The sequence below is a fragment of the Leptidea sinapis genome, chromosome 47 (genome assembly GCF_905404315.1).
Source record: "Leptidea sinapis chromosome 47, ilLepSina1.1, whole genome shotgun sequence".
Lineage (NCBI taxonomy): Eukaryota > Metazoa > Arthropoda > Insecta > Lepidoptera > Pieridae > Leptidea > Leptidea sinapis.
This window is the reverse complement of record NC_066311.1, coordinates 1,511,359-1,528,709: the sequence shown is the minus strand read 5'-3', so window position 1 is coordinate 1,528,709 and position 17,351 is coordinate 1,511,359. Positions and strand designations below refer to the sequence as shown.

Below are 17,351 nucleotides of genomic sequence, written 5' to 3'. Positions count from 1 at the left end.
GTGTTTCGCCTCTACATGAGGGATCCTCAGGACGTGTTGTCTCGCCAAAATCTGGCACAAGACTCAAGTGATTAGCGGAATTAACACTAAAGAAAACTGAAATCATTTGTATAATTATGGATTTCCGCAAAGTAACGCCTAATTCAATAAATTTACCTCAAAACCTGTTAGTTGTCGGCTATGTTTAATATAGGTTACATAAATGAATCATCATCGTATTTGTTATTGAATGTGACACTTAGGAATTGAGATCAGAAGGATACGTCGGCCGTGATTGTACCCGCTTGTCCAGATGGTATATGGGTTAAAAGATCAAGCACCAATATAGCGGAGACAGGAAGAGGCAATTGATATGACGGGATCACGAAGGGTCAATTATTGTTCGAGCTCTTGATGCAATTGCTCCAGATTTGTGTCAGTTTTGATACTAGATTTGAATCCTAATGGTTATCTATTATCTACTGGGTGACCCAGGATAGGTGGGACCCCAGCTGCCCAGGAAATTGCAACTATTTGAGTCGCTTTATACCCTAAGCAAATGGTCGGATCTGGTCGGCCGAACCATCGGACGAGGTCCGGTTCCAAAATCGAAATACGAAGTTTCGGTTGACGGATCGTACATTTTCCTATTACGAAAGTGTTTCGTAACCGAAAGTCGATACGAAGTTTGCGATTAGACATTTTGTCTTTCGTTTACATTATTCCCAAAATCACTTGACATTTACGTTTTCGTTGTTTGACATTAATATGATCGTATGGTTTCGAAACGAATTCGTCCGCACTATTCAGATCCGAAGTAATTTGGTAGCAGGATTTATTTCCAAATTCGTCATTCTTTCGTTTTGGACCGAAACTTCGGCTTGCGATTTTGGTAATAGACCTCCAGGCCATATTAGATGGTCTGTCGCATTGTCCGGATCATACCGAGTACGACCGCGGACTAATTGGTGCGATGCGCCCACCGGAGCATCCGATGATCTGGTCCTACAATAAGAACATTTTTTTAAGCAGTGCCGAATGTATATTGGAGCACGAGGAAAGGAAATGCCCCACTTCGAACATCTTCTTTACTTTATTTTTTAACCGACTTCAAAAAAGGAGGAGGTTCTCAATTCGTCGGTATGTTCTTTTTTTTATGCTTGTTACCTGAAAAATTTCGACTGGGTGACCGATTTTGATACTTCTTTTTTTATTTGAAAGCTGGTGCTGTCCGTGTGGTCCCATTGGTCCAGATCTGACAATGGCATCCATGAGAAAACCATAAAAGTCTTAAATTTGCTCTATATACGTATAGCAAAGTGGATGATAAATTTACGAATAACTCAATATCGCGTCAACCGATTTCGATGATTCTTTTTTTATTGGGAAGGATATACTTTAAAGATAGTTTGGTGAGTTTGGTTAGGATCTGATAACGGAATCCATGACAAAGTAACAGAACTATTCAATTCTTAGGAGCAAATTAAAGATACTCGGCCGAATGTTTTTTATGCTATCCGGATATTTAAGTCATCCTACCATAACATAGTTATGGTCAAGTAATTGTCGTGGACTCCTTAACGACTAACAGTAATGGTGCGATCTGTGGAAGTGCAGAATTTCTGTCTGTAATCAAATTGCAAAGCACTTACGTTCATTGCTGCATTAAAAAATTTAGTATATCTTCACATATTTAGACAAATTGTTAGTTATTGTACTTCAAATTCACTAAAAATCATAAAATGAAAAAAAAAAATAACAAAAATACAACCGACTTCAAAAACACTATTCCAATACAATAGTTATAATGTGCACTAAAAAGTATAAAAATAATTGCGTATTTTTATACAATCTAATTAATTAATCTAATTCACGTTACGATTATTGTAATTTTAATACGCAATTATTTTTATATTTTTTATTGCACATTATATCTATTGTTTTGGAATAGTGTTTTTGAAGGCGGTTGTTTTTGTGTTAATTATTTTTTCGAATAAAATAAAAGATTTTTTAGATTTAGAGAAAAAATGTTTTATTTAATTAGTTAAGATTAACGTTTACTCTCATCAAAGGGTACATTGCAAATGATACCGTTTTAGAATCCTCAATAACTAAGCAAGTTTTTAAAACAGTTTGACAAGTCAATTCCATAATCTTTTTACACCACAGCCAATCGAACTTACAACAAAAGTTTTAGGTACAAAGGCTAATGAAGCGTTATTTTCGGATGCAAGACCGGTAAATTCATTTCTGGAACCAGAAATATAACTTTCCGTAAAAAAGATAAAAATATTTGGCAAAACCCGTAAATACAGGCCAATATTTTCCAGCAATTAAATAACTTTGACGTGTGGTTCTAACTTCAAGCAAAAAAGGAATCTTCTATGAATTATTCGCACCCAAATCAGTTTTCTAGATATAAACAGTGGAAAATAAACAAAATAACAAAATTAACTAAAACACTGCTTGTAGCTACTGATTGAAGTGTATAATTTGTGTGTTTCTTTAGGTAGGAGGTTATTAAAGTGCTTGAAATATTACTTGATTTGATTCACACAGCGCATCGCGTCCTTAAACAGAGTGAACCTCTACTTTTTACTTCTTTAGATTCAATAATATTTCCACATCCGTTCGGATCTGTACTTCACCACAGTCTAAAGGTCACGAGATAATGATCAAGAGTTAAACATTTTGTTGCCGACGGTACATAACATTGCGAAACACGATGAGCCGATCTTGAGAAACAACAGGTTTTGAGTTTGCAAATATTCTCAATGTTTTTGTAGTATTTCGCGGTACTGACGATAAAAAAAGTTTTTTGTACTTATGTTTTTTTTTGTACTAACAGCTTAAAATTAGCTCATTGTGGACTTTGTGTCTCAAATATAGATTTTGTTTAGGAATCCTTATTTGTGAATTAACTATCAGTGTAATTTCGAATTTTGTCGAAATTTCCGGTGGTGGAATTTAGCTGCTGGCAACCTGGTAAAAGATGCAGAGAGAACCCACATCTCTACGCAACGCCAAAGAATCAAGTCGATCAGAGATGACTTGACATTCGCGCAGCTCTTTGTATCCATGTCGTATCAATCTGTAAACACCGCACAACAAATGTAATTCTGCAGTTGGTTGGTGGAAGAAAGTACCATGCCATTCGCATTATCGAGGGCATCATACTATATCTATATGGTTAAGATGATATTTTTGTTTTTGGTGCGAAGTTGGAATTCTTTTCAGAACATTCCCCTTGATATTCTTTTTTATGAAAATAAGGGACGAGACGAGCAGGACGTTCAGCTGATGGTAATTAATACGCCATGCCCATTACAACGCAGTGCCGCTCAGGATTCTCAAAAAATCCAAAAATTCTGAGCGGCACTACAATTGCGCTCGTCACCTTGAGACATAAGATGTTAAGCCTCATTTGCCCAGTATTTTCACTAGCTACGGCGCCCTTCAGACCGAAACACAGTAATGCTTACACATTAGTGCTTCAAGGCAATCTAGCCGGCCTCCTGTGCAAAGGAGCCTCCCACTAGTGAGACTTGCTGTTTCCTCAGAGGGCACGAGTGGGGTAGGTCCTTTGGTCCTGGATTTAAGGCCTTTGAGGCATCCCGCCCTCATGGTGGCGATGGCCTCACACTCCAGAAAGATGTGTTTAACGTCTTTGTAGGCTTTGAAGTGATAACGTGATATACCATAGAAATATATACCTACATACACATTTTACTATCCTGGTAATGATATAAGGCCTAAATAATAAAAATATTGTAAGTAATAACATCGATTCTTGATGCGTTTGCAATTTTTTTTAAGTAAATCGGATAAATTGAAGAAGGCGCAAAATCACGTTCGAAAATTCCAATACATGCTTACATATTACACATAGCTACAGGTAGGACTGCCAACCGTGATCTATATATATAAAAATCAATTGCTGTTCGTTAGTCATGCTAAAATTCGAGAACGGCCGACCGATTTGGCTAATTTTGGTCTTGAATTATTTGTGGAAGTCCAGAGAAGGTTTAAAAGGTGAATAAAGATGAAAATCCACGGAATTGAATAAAACAACAATTTTGTTTTTCCTTTGATGTATCCAGCGTCGTTCAGAAATCAAAATGAAAGAATAGTTAAAAATGAATAACTAATTAGAATTTTTATATCCTCCCAACTTTCTCAGGAGGTAATAAATAAACTTAATTTTAGCTATCTTCATTTAATACACAGTTAATAAATACAGATTTTTATAAGTACTACGTGGTTAGTCATGTGTGTATGCGGACGAAGTCGCGTTTATCAGCTAGTCTTAAATAAAATATTGTACCGTACATGATAAGTATACTATGTACATACGCTTGATACAATTTTTCAACTGATCCTTTCGCGAATACCATGTTAACGACATAAGACATAAGTCTTTCTATTTAATGAAAATACTGGTTGTTATTACCTAGAACCTTATCTTAAACCTTTAGAACACACCCACAATCATTTGAATGCCAATGTGACAAATTGGCGGGGAAAATACGTTTTTAAATTTTAGATATTATCTTTATTTATCCTCTTTTTTTATGGAATAGGAGGACAAACTAGCGTACGGGTCACCTGTTGTTAAGTGATCACCGCCGCCCACAATCTCTTGCAACACCAGATTACAGGAGCGTTGCCAGCCTTTAAGGAAGGTGTACGCGCTTTTTTTGAAGGTACCCATGTCGTATCGTCCCGGAAACATCGCACATGGAAGTTCATTCCACAGCTTTGTAGTACGTAGAAGAAAGCTCCTTGAAAACCGCACTGTGGAAGACCGCTACACATCCAGATGGTGGGGATGATATCCTAACTTGAGGCGTGTCGAAGGTGGAATTCGGCGACAGGAATCAGGTTAAACAGCTCTTCGGAACACTAAAATTAAAACACTAAAAACTGAAAAATTCTCTAAAATCAGACATACTTCATACTTCTTAAGAAAAGCGTTAGCAACTCTAGCTACAGTCAAAGCTAATATAAAACGCATGTTTATTTTAATGTCCAGATTCTCATATCACTTAAATGAGATGACAAGCGAAGACGAAGACTCACTTAATTTTATTGCAACTGGACTGATGACTAGGGTTACCATATACATCTCGAGATGTCCTGAGATTTCAGGATTTTATGACTCTTCTCGGGATTGCGGCTGGATTTAGCGCGACCACAAAGCTTGAGCGAGATCAGCAGTGTATAAAAACGATAATATTACGACTTTTTTAATTGAATGAATGAATGAATGAAAATACTTTATTGCAGTAAATAAATAAAGTTACAATTTGTTCATAATAGTTATTTGTGCACGATTAGGCGACCTAGTCGCTATTGAGCGATCTCTTCCAGGCAAACTAAATTGTTAGGTACGTGTTTTTTCTTTTAATGACAGTAAGGGACAAGACGAGCAGGACGTTCAGATGATGGTAATTAATATGCCCTGCGCATGACAATGCTGTGCCGCTGAGGATTCTTGAAAAAATCTGAGCGGCAATACAATTGCGCTCGATACCTTGAGACATAAGATGTTGAGTTTCATTTGCGCTGTGCAGTACCAGCTACGGCGCCCTTCAGAGCGAAACACAATAATGCTTATCCTAATAATAATAAAATTTCCTATATACGCTAAAAATAATAATAAACCGAAACCTAACAGTGGTACCCATAATCTAGACAGCATCTTCCAAAGAAGCCTCCCACTGGTAAAACTGTAAAAATGAGAGAAAATTAAACTGTTAAGATATTTCAATGGTAATTTCAGGACTTTTATCCGGAGATTTAATTTTTTCATCTGGTAACCCTAGTGATGAACAAAATAAATACAATCTGATTCACACGAAACAATCCATGAGAAAACTTCACTTCCCAGCCGGAGAGAATGGTTTACTCAAATATGACGATTTTATTATCACGAACGTAAATCACGATTCACGAAAACTATTTTAGTGTTCCTCAAGAAAATGTAAAAGTCAGTCAAAACTTTGTAGCGGTATGAGGCTCTTTACAACAGATAGGTTTTGAGAATTTAGATGCCTTCGAATCTTCTGGAGTACCAAGATAATTATCAAAGTGATGGTTTTCAAAATTAGAATTATTATATTTTTCAAAGTTCAAACCGATAGCATGTTTATGTTTTTTTTAATAATCCCTACTAATACTGAGATATTTGATATTGGAAACGCTTTTAATTTTGAACACGAATCATATATTGTATGCAGCACCTTACAAACTCAGTTGTTATACCTACCTACGAATAATACAGCCATTATAAAATAATCTCTATTTAATTTTTAAGAGTGGCCGTTCAGTTTCTTGTATGTTCTTCTCACGAGCTCAACTTTTGCCAAGAATATAGTGCATTCAGTAATTTTTATTTAAATGTTTAATTGTGACTTACTAAAACATTTTTACACTTAGCTTAATAAACCTTGAATAAAAATTATTTGTCTTTGACTGGAATTAGTCCGTTGTATGTGAAAGTGGATAACAGTTATATTAACGCAGTGTAATATTACTCCAAGTTTAAAATTACTTCTCCCTGTCATGTAATTGTGTAGTAGCAAAGGTAAGATACAGACAAAAAGTTTTAAACTTGGAATAACTTTACTTCGCATTTATTAAGAATACAAAATAAATCTGGGGCGGTACTGTGATCACAATATAAATCTATTTCTGCCTTAAAACAGCGGCGCACTTCTACGGTGTTATTAATAACCGCGAAATGAAAATTTATTCCAAGTTTAAAACTTTTTTGGTCTTACAAATAAACTTGGAATAAAATTTTACCAAGAATTAATATGCAAAATGTTAATTTCCGAATGTCAGGCAGCCATACAAATTGTAAACATTTTGCATATTCTTGGTTTATTCTCAGGAATACCTGAATAATAAACCAAGTAATAAAGTAATAACTTTATGCCAATTTTATTTGTAAGGCCGTACGACTGTTTCTTAGCTTTGTCACTACATAATTACACACACAGGGACTGACAGGGAGAAGTTGTTAAACTTGGAGTAACTTTACACTGCGCTTATTAATAAGACAGTGTTGTGTTTCGCTTTGGAGGGTGTAAGCCGGTCATATCTTTAAGTCCAGAGGAGTCGGATTTTGTTTCGTACGGCCGGACTATCGGATTAGGGCTGCCAATTTTTTTTTTACACCGAATATAGTTTTTTTGGTTTCAGAACCCAAAAAATTAAAGTAGACAGAGAAAAACTTAAAAAATACATTATTTATGTATATTTTTAAAACATTTCTATGAATGGTTTTCACTGCTTCGAGCTTTTATTAAAAGGATTTTATTTTTAAGAAACCTTTCGAACTATCATTACAATCTAATTTGAGTTATAAAACATCATTAACTCTCTTTCATCAGAACGATAAAGCGCTTATCTTTCCAATTTGTTCATCACAGAAAATATACTCTCTGTATTATGCTGATAAAATAATAGTAGTTTCGCCTACTATATTATACTTTGAAAATAATAGTAGGCAGACACCTTAAATAGTAGGGTTCGCAACCCTACATCGGACGGTCCGGTGGGCGCCTCGCACCAATTGGTCCGATGTCGTACTCGGTACTGTCCTAACGGAAATAATAATTTTGTGTGATGGACAACCCGACATACCATCGAATATGGTCCAGTATCGGGTCGCATCCGATGGTTCCGCCGGATCAAATCCGACCATGTGTATTAGCTATTATGTTACTACGCACGCTAGCAACGATCCGGTTATTGAGAGGCTCTTTTTTATATATATAAGAGGAGGCAAACAGGCAAAAGGATCCCAGGATGGGGAGTGGTGAGACAACCGCCCATGGACATCCACAACAACAGGTGTCAAGAGATGCGTTGCCCGTCTTTAAGGTGGGAGTATGCTCATTTCTTGAAGGTCCCTAAGCCGTATTGGTCCGTGAAAACGTGGCTGGGCGAGGCAAGAAATTTCTTGCAAAACGCGCTGTTGCCAGAATGGAATTGCAATGCCAGACGTTAACGTGGTGCGGGTGGTACTTTGCACGTAATGTCCGGTGGTGGAATTCGGCCGCTGGAATCAACCAGAACAGCTCCTCTGATCACTCCCCGTGATAAATGCGGTAGAAGATGCAGAGAGAACCCACATCTCTACTCAACGCCAAAAGCGCGTACACCTTCCTTAAAGGCCGGCAACGCTCTTGTGATTCCTCTGGTGTTGCAAGAGAGTGAGGGCGGCGGTGATCACTTAACAACAGGTGACCCGTACGCTCGTTTGTCCTCCTATTCCATAAAAAAAAAGCCGATCGGAGATGACTTGATCGTTCGAATCGCTTTTCGTTGTATTTTATTGCTGTTGTTAATTATTACTTGTATAATATACCAAGGTAGGTATATATATATAAATACTAGCTGACCCGGCAAAAGTTTAAGTGCCATATAAATTATTTAACAAATTGGAACTTTTTTTTCATATTGCAACAAAAATATTCTGGTATATTTTTATATTTAATATAGGTCTATGTTGGCCGATTCTCACACCTACACGATATTCACACAAAATTTAATAGAAACTGGTTAAGCCGTTTCGGAGAAGTTTGGTAACAAATACACGAGAATTATATATTATATTCGATTAGAAGAATTATATTCAATGGTATACCAACGACCTTCTAAAATAATTACCCACAAATGTCAAAAAAAAACTTTATTTAGGTCACTTACCTACCTTTAAAATTATTGAATAGCTATACTTATTGTAGAAAACTCCATAATAGGTAATAATACAGTTTTATTAGATTCTTTGGTAGTAGGCATACTTACTATATCATCTAGATAAAATTAATAAAAACAAACAACATATAATAGTACAAGTTAAATAATTAAAGTAAGTATCTATCTAATTAGGTATCGTTATTATTAAACATATTCTGATAAATAATTATCATTATACCATACTTCACTATAACCAAACACCAAAAAGCACTTACCAGTAACAAAATCCCATAAATTATAAAAAAACAAGGCGATTGTAGTTTGTTGTTGTCAAAAACATCCTTCCATAATCTATTTAAACACACATTTATCCATTTACAAACAATGACACAGGACACAACGCGAATCACGAGAAAATACACTTTAGAAGAGTAGACCTATTGCATCTTCATTGAAATAAATCATTCTTGTAGCAACGTTAATTTATAAAAACCTCGTAACTGTTGTTTTTTTATTTCACAGACGCCGCGATTTCAAAGACGTAAATTCAGCGCGAGAATGAAATGTATAAATTACACGACTAACTGCAACCTCTGACTGCACCAAACTACCGTTGGCGTTTCACCATTTGCCGAAGTTCGAACTAAGAACTTCGAACGAGGAACAATAAACAAAAACAAAGTTAAAATTGCAATATAAAGGTTTGTTATTGCTGTCATATGAGTAATTTCGCTTTACAGAGCCATCTATTACACCTTTTGTAAAACATGTATTGATATTAAGGTGGCGCTGATTGGAAAATACGACTGCCATCTATTACGTACGCACTATATTATTTGAGGTTGCTTTAAAGAGAACTTCTCCTAACATTTATGCAATATTTGCTTTGTCACAGAGATGGCGCTTAAAACATAAGTAGCCATCTCTATTGAACTGTTCTGTGGTAATAGTACGATACATTTTTATGTATCTTTAGTTCCTTAGAAAATCTTTAAAATAAATATAAAATTAGGACTTGGGAACCTACCTACTATTTTAAAACGCGTGTTAAATTAAAAGTGATTTCAACAATCAAACTAATTAATAATTATGCTATATGAGTAATTTCACTTTACAGAGCCCTCTATTACACCTTTTGGACAACATGTATTGGTGTTTAAATAGCGCTGATTAGAAAGTAGAACTGCCATCTAGTTTTTTCGCAGTATATTATTTGAGAAATGACGAGGTTGCTTTTAATATACTTCTACCACAGTAATGTCTACTGTGCTTCTACTAACATTTATGTAATAGTTGCCGTGTCACAGAGGTGGCGCTTAAAACGTAAGTATCCATCGCTTATTTGTTCTGTATTAAGATACATTTTTAAATATTTATAGTCCCTTAGAAAATCTTTAAATTAAATATAAAATTAGGACTGAGGAACCTACCTACTATTTTGAAAACTCTTGTTAAATTGAAAGTGACTTTTAACAATAAAACTAAAGATAATACGCTATTGTTTGCGTTGTACATTTTATTTTTTATTATAACAGGTACCTAGTAGCTATTATAAATGGAATGAATCGCATGTCTAACTATATAATAATATTATGTTCTATGAAAAGAGCAGCTTTATATACAAGTTATGTTACGGATTGGCTTCGGTGTCTCTTATAGTTAATTTAACTCTGCATCCAAGTAGAGGAATGGTGATTGATGGTACAGTAGGTATAACAGTGTAGGTTTGATATAAGTAATCTTTCTAAATCATAATTAAATTTTCCTTTATAACGATCAGTGCAAGGTGATTCCTTGATGTGATTGGTGTTGCAAGAGAATGTGGGCGGCGGTGATCACTTAGCATCAAATGACCCGTGAGCTTGTTTGTCCTCTCTTTATTAAAAAAAATTTACGTGTTTTTTTAAGTACCCAGGTTGCATCGCCCTGAAAACACCGCAGAAGGAAGTTCATTCCATAGTTCGTAAGGAGTACGTGAAAGAAATATCCTTGAAAAGCGCACTGTAGAAGATAGCAAGACATCTAGATGGTGGGGATGATATCCTTGTTTGTATTTATTATATGGTGTGTCGTGCAGAGGTGGAATTCGGCAGCAGAAATCATGTCAGATGTCGGCTATTCTAGTAGAAGGCTCGCTAGATTGTTATTTCAGTACAGTAATGGATAAATGAAATAATAAATTTATGTTATGCTAGCTGCAGCATAAATATTATAAAATTGATGATATTAAAAGACTTTTGTTACCATGCTTCGAAAATTATAAATGTTTTTTATTATCATTATCCAAATACAATCCAAAGTCGTTAGGTAGAGAAATCATCCTTAACCTAGTAAACAAATAAATGAAAGCATTGAAACACACAATAATAAAATAGATAACATGAAGTATAATTAATATCCAGATCTTCCCTTGCTGCTGATTGGTGCGCCACTGCTGGTTGCAGCTGCACCGCCTACAATTCTAATCCCAGGAGTTTCATCAGGATCACCGTGTTCTGATTCTTTACCAGAGTGCTCAATTGAACTGTCATCAAGAGTAACATCATCGGGTTTGCCACTACGGTCTAAAATATATTTGTAGCTATTTCCAGAATTATAATGGCCCAAATGATTGTGTGGATTTGGAATATACGATCGATAGTATATTTTGTCACCATGACCGCCATAATTGGCTGGATAGACTGGCACACCTTGGACTAATATGTCATCCGCGCCAGTACTATATCCACCATCGAATGTACTTGTTTTTGGTGAATCCGTTTGAAGGTTACTTCGCTTTTCTATAACTGCCCCTTCGCTTGAGGTGTTATTCTTGGACTGGATACATCCATATGGGCTATTACACAATTTATGATGCTGACAGTGTCCTCCTCTGCAGTTGTGATGATCAGATTGAGCTTGTTGAGAACTTACGATATTCCCTCTGGGACCGTATTTATTTAAACTAGCTAACGCAGTCTTAGAACAAGTTTTCACTGTACCGTCAGGGTTTCTACATGTAACGACTTTTTCGCAATTCGTACCAACACATGTTACTTGAACCTCGACATTCTCAATTAAAGTTGTTTCTACTTGATCCTGGTGAACTGAGAGGAATATATTGGTGACTGGAATGATACCAAGGATCTTCGCTTCTCCGCCACTGTGAAGGACTAATTCGATGAAAATATTTTCAGTTGGTACGTTAGAAAGCCCGTTGTTTACAATATTGTTGATTACCGATGAGAAGCCTATCAATACAGGATGAAGTCTCAGATCTATGAGATACAAAATATTTCCTGAACTATCTACTAAGTGTCCATTTGCATTGATAGATAAATTATTTTTATGCAAAATTTCGGTTATATAGTTATGCAATGCTGTTAAACTAATCTTAAACGAGCTGGAAGTGTATACCATTTGATTTGCAAGATTTAATAGAACCAATTTAATCCAATTATCAAATGTCACACGACTATCGAGCCCTGGAATTTTTTCTTGCACCACAGTAGGCTTGAAAATAATTATGTTGCTAATAATCTGCGGACTTGGGTTCTTTTCATTCAAAAACGATAATAGATTAATATCATACGGAAATTGTAGGCGATTATCAAAATGTATGAATATGCCAGGGCTTTGGTTTCCACGGGGAAACAATATTGGTATCTTAGAGATAATCAATTTGAATAACAGTGGGTGAGTGACTCTTAAATGTACAAATTTTTCTCTTATCGTGATTCCGACTAATTTGCTTATAATTAATCTGTACTCCGGCAAGGTGCTAAAATGTTGAAGGAGAAGTTTTAATTGGACATCAGTTAACGAAGATATAATATATACCTCATTAGGTAATCCAGGTGTTACGGGCTTAATAACAATATGGGGGAACAATATTGGTATATTACCAATAATCAATTTGAATGTGATTGGGTGCCTTAATCTCAAATTCATAAACTTTTCTCTTATTGTTGTTCCTACTATTTTGTTTAAAATCAACTTGAAGTTATCCATAGACCTGAAAAGTCGTAAGAGAATTTCTAATTGGTCATCTGTTAATGAAGTAACAATATTCTGATCATCGTCCTGTTCTCCAGGTGTAACTGGTTCAATAACACCATTAGGGAATAATATCTGTATTTTAGCAATTACCCACTTGAATATAAGTGGATACATTCGTCTCAGATTCATCAACTTTTCTCTTATTGTCACTCCTATGAGTTTGTTAAAAATTTGTCTATACTTTTCCAGTGTGCTCAAACGGCTGAAAACTACCTCTAATTGTGCGTCTGTTAATTTAGATATAATTTTTGGAAAGTCATCTCCATGTTCAGGCCGAACGGTTTCTGGAGATACATTGTTTGGATGATTTGGAACTCCGTAGTTACTTATTATTTGCAATATATGCAGTACTCTGGGGTTGTTTAAAAGTAAATCAATTGAACCAATCGGTAGATTTTCTAGCGGTTCTTCTGAAGATAAAGTAATATCCGGGAATGCAACTTGTTTTTCAGCATTTGGAACGTAAGCTACTATTTGATGTGTTATTTTGTTTCTGAATAAGTAAACCACTAATCTTTCAATATGTGGATTATTAGTTGGGTTAACTTTAACCGAAACTGGTATTTCGTTAGGGTTTCTTGGGAAACAAGCACAGCCTATGGGTAAATTATTTATGATAGGATGATTCATTGAGTTGGTCATCAGGCTTCTTCTAGAGTTTACGTCGACATCGACATCGACATCGACATCATAGCTCCTGTAATCAATTATTAGATTGAGCAATGAAAATTATACCTACATTTTTCTGTTTAAATTTGAACTTAAAATTTATTCAAATAAAATTTGAAAAACAAAATTTTATGAACGATGCGGGACTCGAACCCACGACCTCCGGCGTTCCGTGCCTGTGCTCTTAGGTTGTGGCTTCATCTACATAATCTACTTTATAGTTGATAACCTACTCAACGCCAATATTTGCATATTAGGACATTGACTTGAGATGTCGCTCTTGTAAATCTAAACAATATGTTATGTTTTAAAGTGATAACTCTCACTTCTAGGATTCATACACAAATAAAATTTGAAGAACAAAATTTTATAAACGATGCGGGTCTCGAACCCATAACCTCCGGCGTTCCGTGCCGGTGCTCTAACCAACTGAGCCAACCGTTCGAGTAACGTATCGTTACAAAATCTTGTATGCTTTGTTCTGTAACTCTAACTCTGTTAATTTTTATTAATATTAAGTATTATTATCATGAATAATATATTACATTTATAGTTCTATATTGTTTTAAAAACCGATATATTGTTAACACACTCAATGGGAAGAAGATCACCGCCACCTCTGAAATTGCAACAACTGATGAAGCATAGGCAAATTATGATCTTCGAATTCATTATGTACGTTTATACGACGTTTTATAAGGTCGCCAACGCTCTTCCGATTCCTCTAGTGTTGATGATATCTGAGTGTTTGTTATCTCTGTATCCATTAGAATCATCAGATTTATGATTTTTTTTATCACGATAAACGACGAGACGACGAGGTCGTTTATCTGATGTTAATTGATACTCTCTGCCCCTTACAATCTAGTGCCGCTCAGGATTCTTGAAAAACCCAATAATTCTGCGCGGCACTATAATTGCGCTCGTCACCTTGAGTCATAAGATGTTAAGTCTATTGACTAGTAATTTACTATTGTACTAGCTACTACTACTGCTTTACGGCAGAAAAAGACGCCGTTGTCCACCCATAATCTAGCCGGCGTCCTGTGCAAAGAAGCATCCCACTGGTAAATGTGAATGCGTGTATTGCATGAATTTATTCAAAAACATATGACGACGGACAGATATTAAACATGGTACCGTTTCCGTCGTGATCACAAAATGAAATTAGGTACGCTTCCCACAAAATATTTATTTCCATTTGACCCTTTCTAGCTAGTTTGGGCTTATGTTGACCCCACTAAAATTGAACTAAGAAACAATTTAATGTTTGTTAACATAATAAACTATATATATAACCTTTAATTGCCGAATAGCAAAAAATATAAACTTACGGATCGTCACTCTGTGAAGAAGCTTGTGAAGCGACCAAGATAACAAAAACAGAAATCTGAAAATTAAAATTTTAACTTAAAATTTTGGACTAAGTACAAAATAAAACATTATATTATATCTAACATAATCGTACAGAAGACCTTTATCCGATTACGCTAATGTGTCCAATTCATTATTTCTCATGTCATTGGCGAGAGATAAAATTTTTTTCACTTCCCATCAGGTCAAACTAATGCAAATGAACTGCTATTTTAAAGCAGCAATAGGTAATATTTAATGCTAAGTTAGTTCTACTGCTACCACCAGGTCGCTCATAAAATCGCAATAAGAAGAATAAAACAATTTAAACTTACCATAAACAACCCCATGTTTACTGCAGATACCGAATATCTACAGAAGCATTGTAATACTCCAACTGTGCACGGACATTGCCTTTTATACAATTTTCAAGCAATTAGTGCAAAAATTACTTCAGTAAAACAAATTAGCACGTCTAATTCCATTGTAAAGATAGTAAAATTTACGCGTAAAGTAAAATGAATTTGTAAAATTTGTTATTTATTTTAGTTATTCTAATAACTACTTTAATAGAAAAGGTATAATCAAGTGTGTGTTTTTTTTTGTTACCTCAGAATTCTGTTTATGAATTGATTTGGAATCTTTTTCATTCATATCTTCAAATTACTTTCTTGTTACTATTAACATTTAACATTACTACAAATTTTGTTACTATTATAAGAAGATCAGACCTGGTGATGGAAATTATGATTAGTTGAGGCAAGTCATTAAACTTCATTACTTTGACATTTGACTTCGTCTGCGTTAAATTTGTACCGCATAGCGCCCATACGGGAACTGGAAGGATTAGCCGAAAGTCGAGTTGCGGATAGTAGCCCGTGATTACCTTGAGCTGGTATGAAATTGATCTGGTTATGAAGCCGTGTAATATTCTAACCAATTAACGTTACCTAGCAGTGTATGGGGATCAAGGAAATTGCCATAAGAACCACTCTACCATAGAATTTTGTGGAAATTTTCATTATTTTTTATGGAAGAGAGGACAAACGGGTCTCCTTATGTTAAGCGATCAGCGTCCCCAACTTCTTCTGCAACACCAGAGGAATTACAGGAGCGCTGCCGGTCTCTTAGAAAGGTGTATCTATAAGTTGTTCTTTAAAGGTACCCATGTTGTATCCCTGGAAACACCGTTTAAGGAGGCTCATTCCACAGCTTTGTTGTACGTGGAAGAAAGTTCCTTGACAAACGTCCTGTAGATGAACGCCACACATCCAGACGGTGGGATTCACATCGTAATTTGTGACATTTCATTTTGTTTTTAATAACTAAAGTAAGTAGGCATAAGAAAACCGATTTTTTTTTATTTCACTATGATTCATATTAAACTGTTTGCCTGTTTGTTTCGGTTGATCTATGAAAAGAGCCGACTGATATATGTATAATACTAGCTGACCCGACCGACGTTGTTCTGTAGATAGTGAAAAAAATACTGTTTTATAGCCAATAATATTTCAAAAGATTAAGAATGATTTCGTAAAAAAATCGTTCCCTGTTGTTATAATGAAATTGTTTCACCGCGGAACTGTCAAACCGTGCGTCACTAAATTCTCTCATAGAAAATATGTCCATAGAAATAAATATTGAAAATAAAAATAATTATGGGCCCCAAATCGAAATAAAAACTATCCTATATCTCAAGTTGGACCAAACTGCACTCCATGAAGTAATCCCTATAAAAATCCGTCACATTAGTTTAAGAGTCCATCGCGGACAAACAACGTGTCACGTAATTTATATATATTAAGATTATTAAGATATGCCATTATCACTAGTAGTGTTATAAAAACTAACCTTTATTATCCAGTCAAAATAAAATAATACTAAAATCTATGAAATTGTGATCGAAAATTGACTGCACTCTCAGAATGAATTGTCAGAATAAATATAAGTGCTGTATATAATTACACCCCAATAAATGTTCTAAAGCATCTGAAACTATTACGTTTAAAATTTCAAAACTACGCGAAAAAAAAAATTTGCACGAATATCTATTTATATTGTTAAACCTCCTTAAACCTTACGCTTACAATGGAAACTCAAGAAAAAACATTTTGAATATGAGTGACGTTAATTCAAAACTAAAAAAATCACAAAAATAATAAAAATGCATAAGAACATGCTCCGATACTTTGCGCCCAGGAATCAGCTTATAATCTGTGCGAACATTTCTGGGCCTGGTAGTAATCCTGGCAGAGGTGCTGGAAAAGGCGGCGGAGCCGGAGGTTCAGTGAAGGAAGCAGGAGGTGGTCTAGGCGAGTTTGGAACAGCACAGGAAGAGTTTTACTTCCACAACAAGCAGAAGGAACAGCTTGCAAAGTTGAAGGAGAAATTGAAACAGGAGAAACAGCTATCTCAGAAGTCTGAAGATAAATAAGTGAACTTTGTGAATCTGATGAATTTTTCGATGATGATTTGGTGTTAGAAAATTGTGGAATGTAATGCGATAGAGAATATAAATTTAACTATTCCTGTTTCTCTTTTATATTTCTGGAAGGGGAGAACAAACGAGCGAACGTATCACCTCTTGTTAAGTGATCACCGTC

General features: G+C 35.3%; 2 protein-coding genes across 5 annotated transcripts in view; both read right to left on the bottom strand.

Annotated features, from left to right (window-relative positions):
* LOC126978158 (torso-like protein) overlaps window positions 1-9,308 on the bottom strand; it is a 74,423-nt gene extending 65,115 nt beyond the window's left edge. For all 4 annotated transcript variants that reach the window (XM_050826913.1, XM_050826915.1, XM_050826914.1 and 1 more), the window contains exon 1: window positions 8,964-9,308. The gene's annotated coding sequence lies outside the window, so the exon portion shown is untranslated. The remainder of the gene's footprint in view (window positions 1-8,963) is intronic.
* Window positions 9,309-10,934: 1,626 nt separating this feature from the next.
* Window positions 10,935-14,787, bottom strand: LOC126978098 (uncharacterized). The gene is made up of 2 exons (XM_050826819.1): window positions 14,730-14,787; window positions 10,935-13,423 (listed from the first exon to the last, which is right to left on the bottom strand). Exon 2 carries the CDS (start codon window positions 13,366-13,368, stop codon window positions 11,080-11,082), a length of 2,289 nt encoding a protein of 762 aa, XP_050682776.1. The 5' UTR covers window positions 13,369-13,423; window positions 14,730-14,787; the 3' UTR covers window positions 10,935-11,079.
* Between the last annotated feature and the right edge of the window lie 2,564 nt (window positions 14,788-17,351).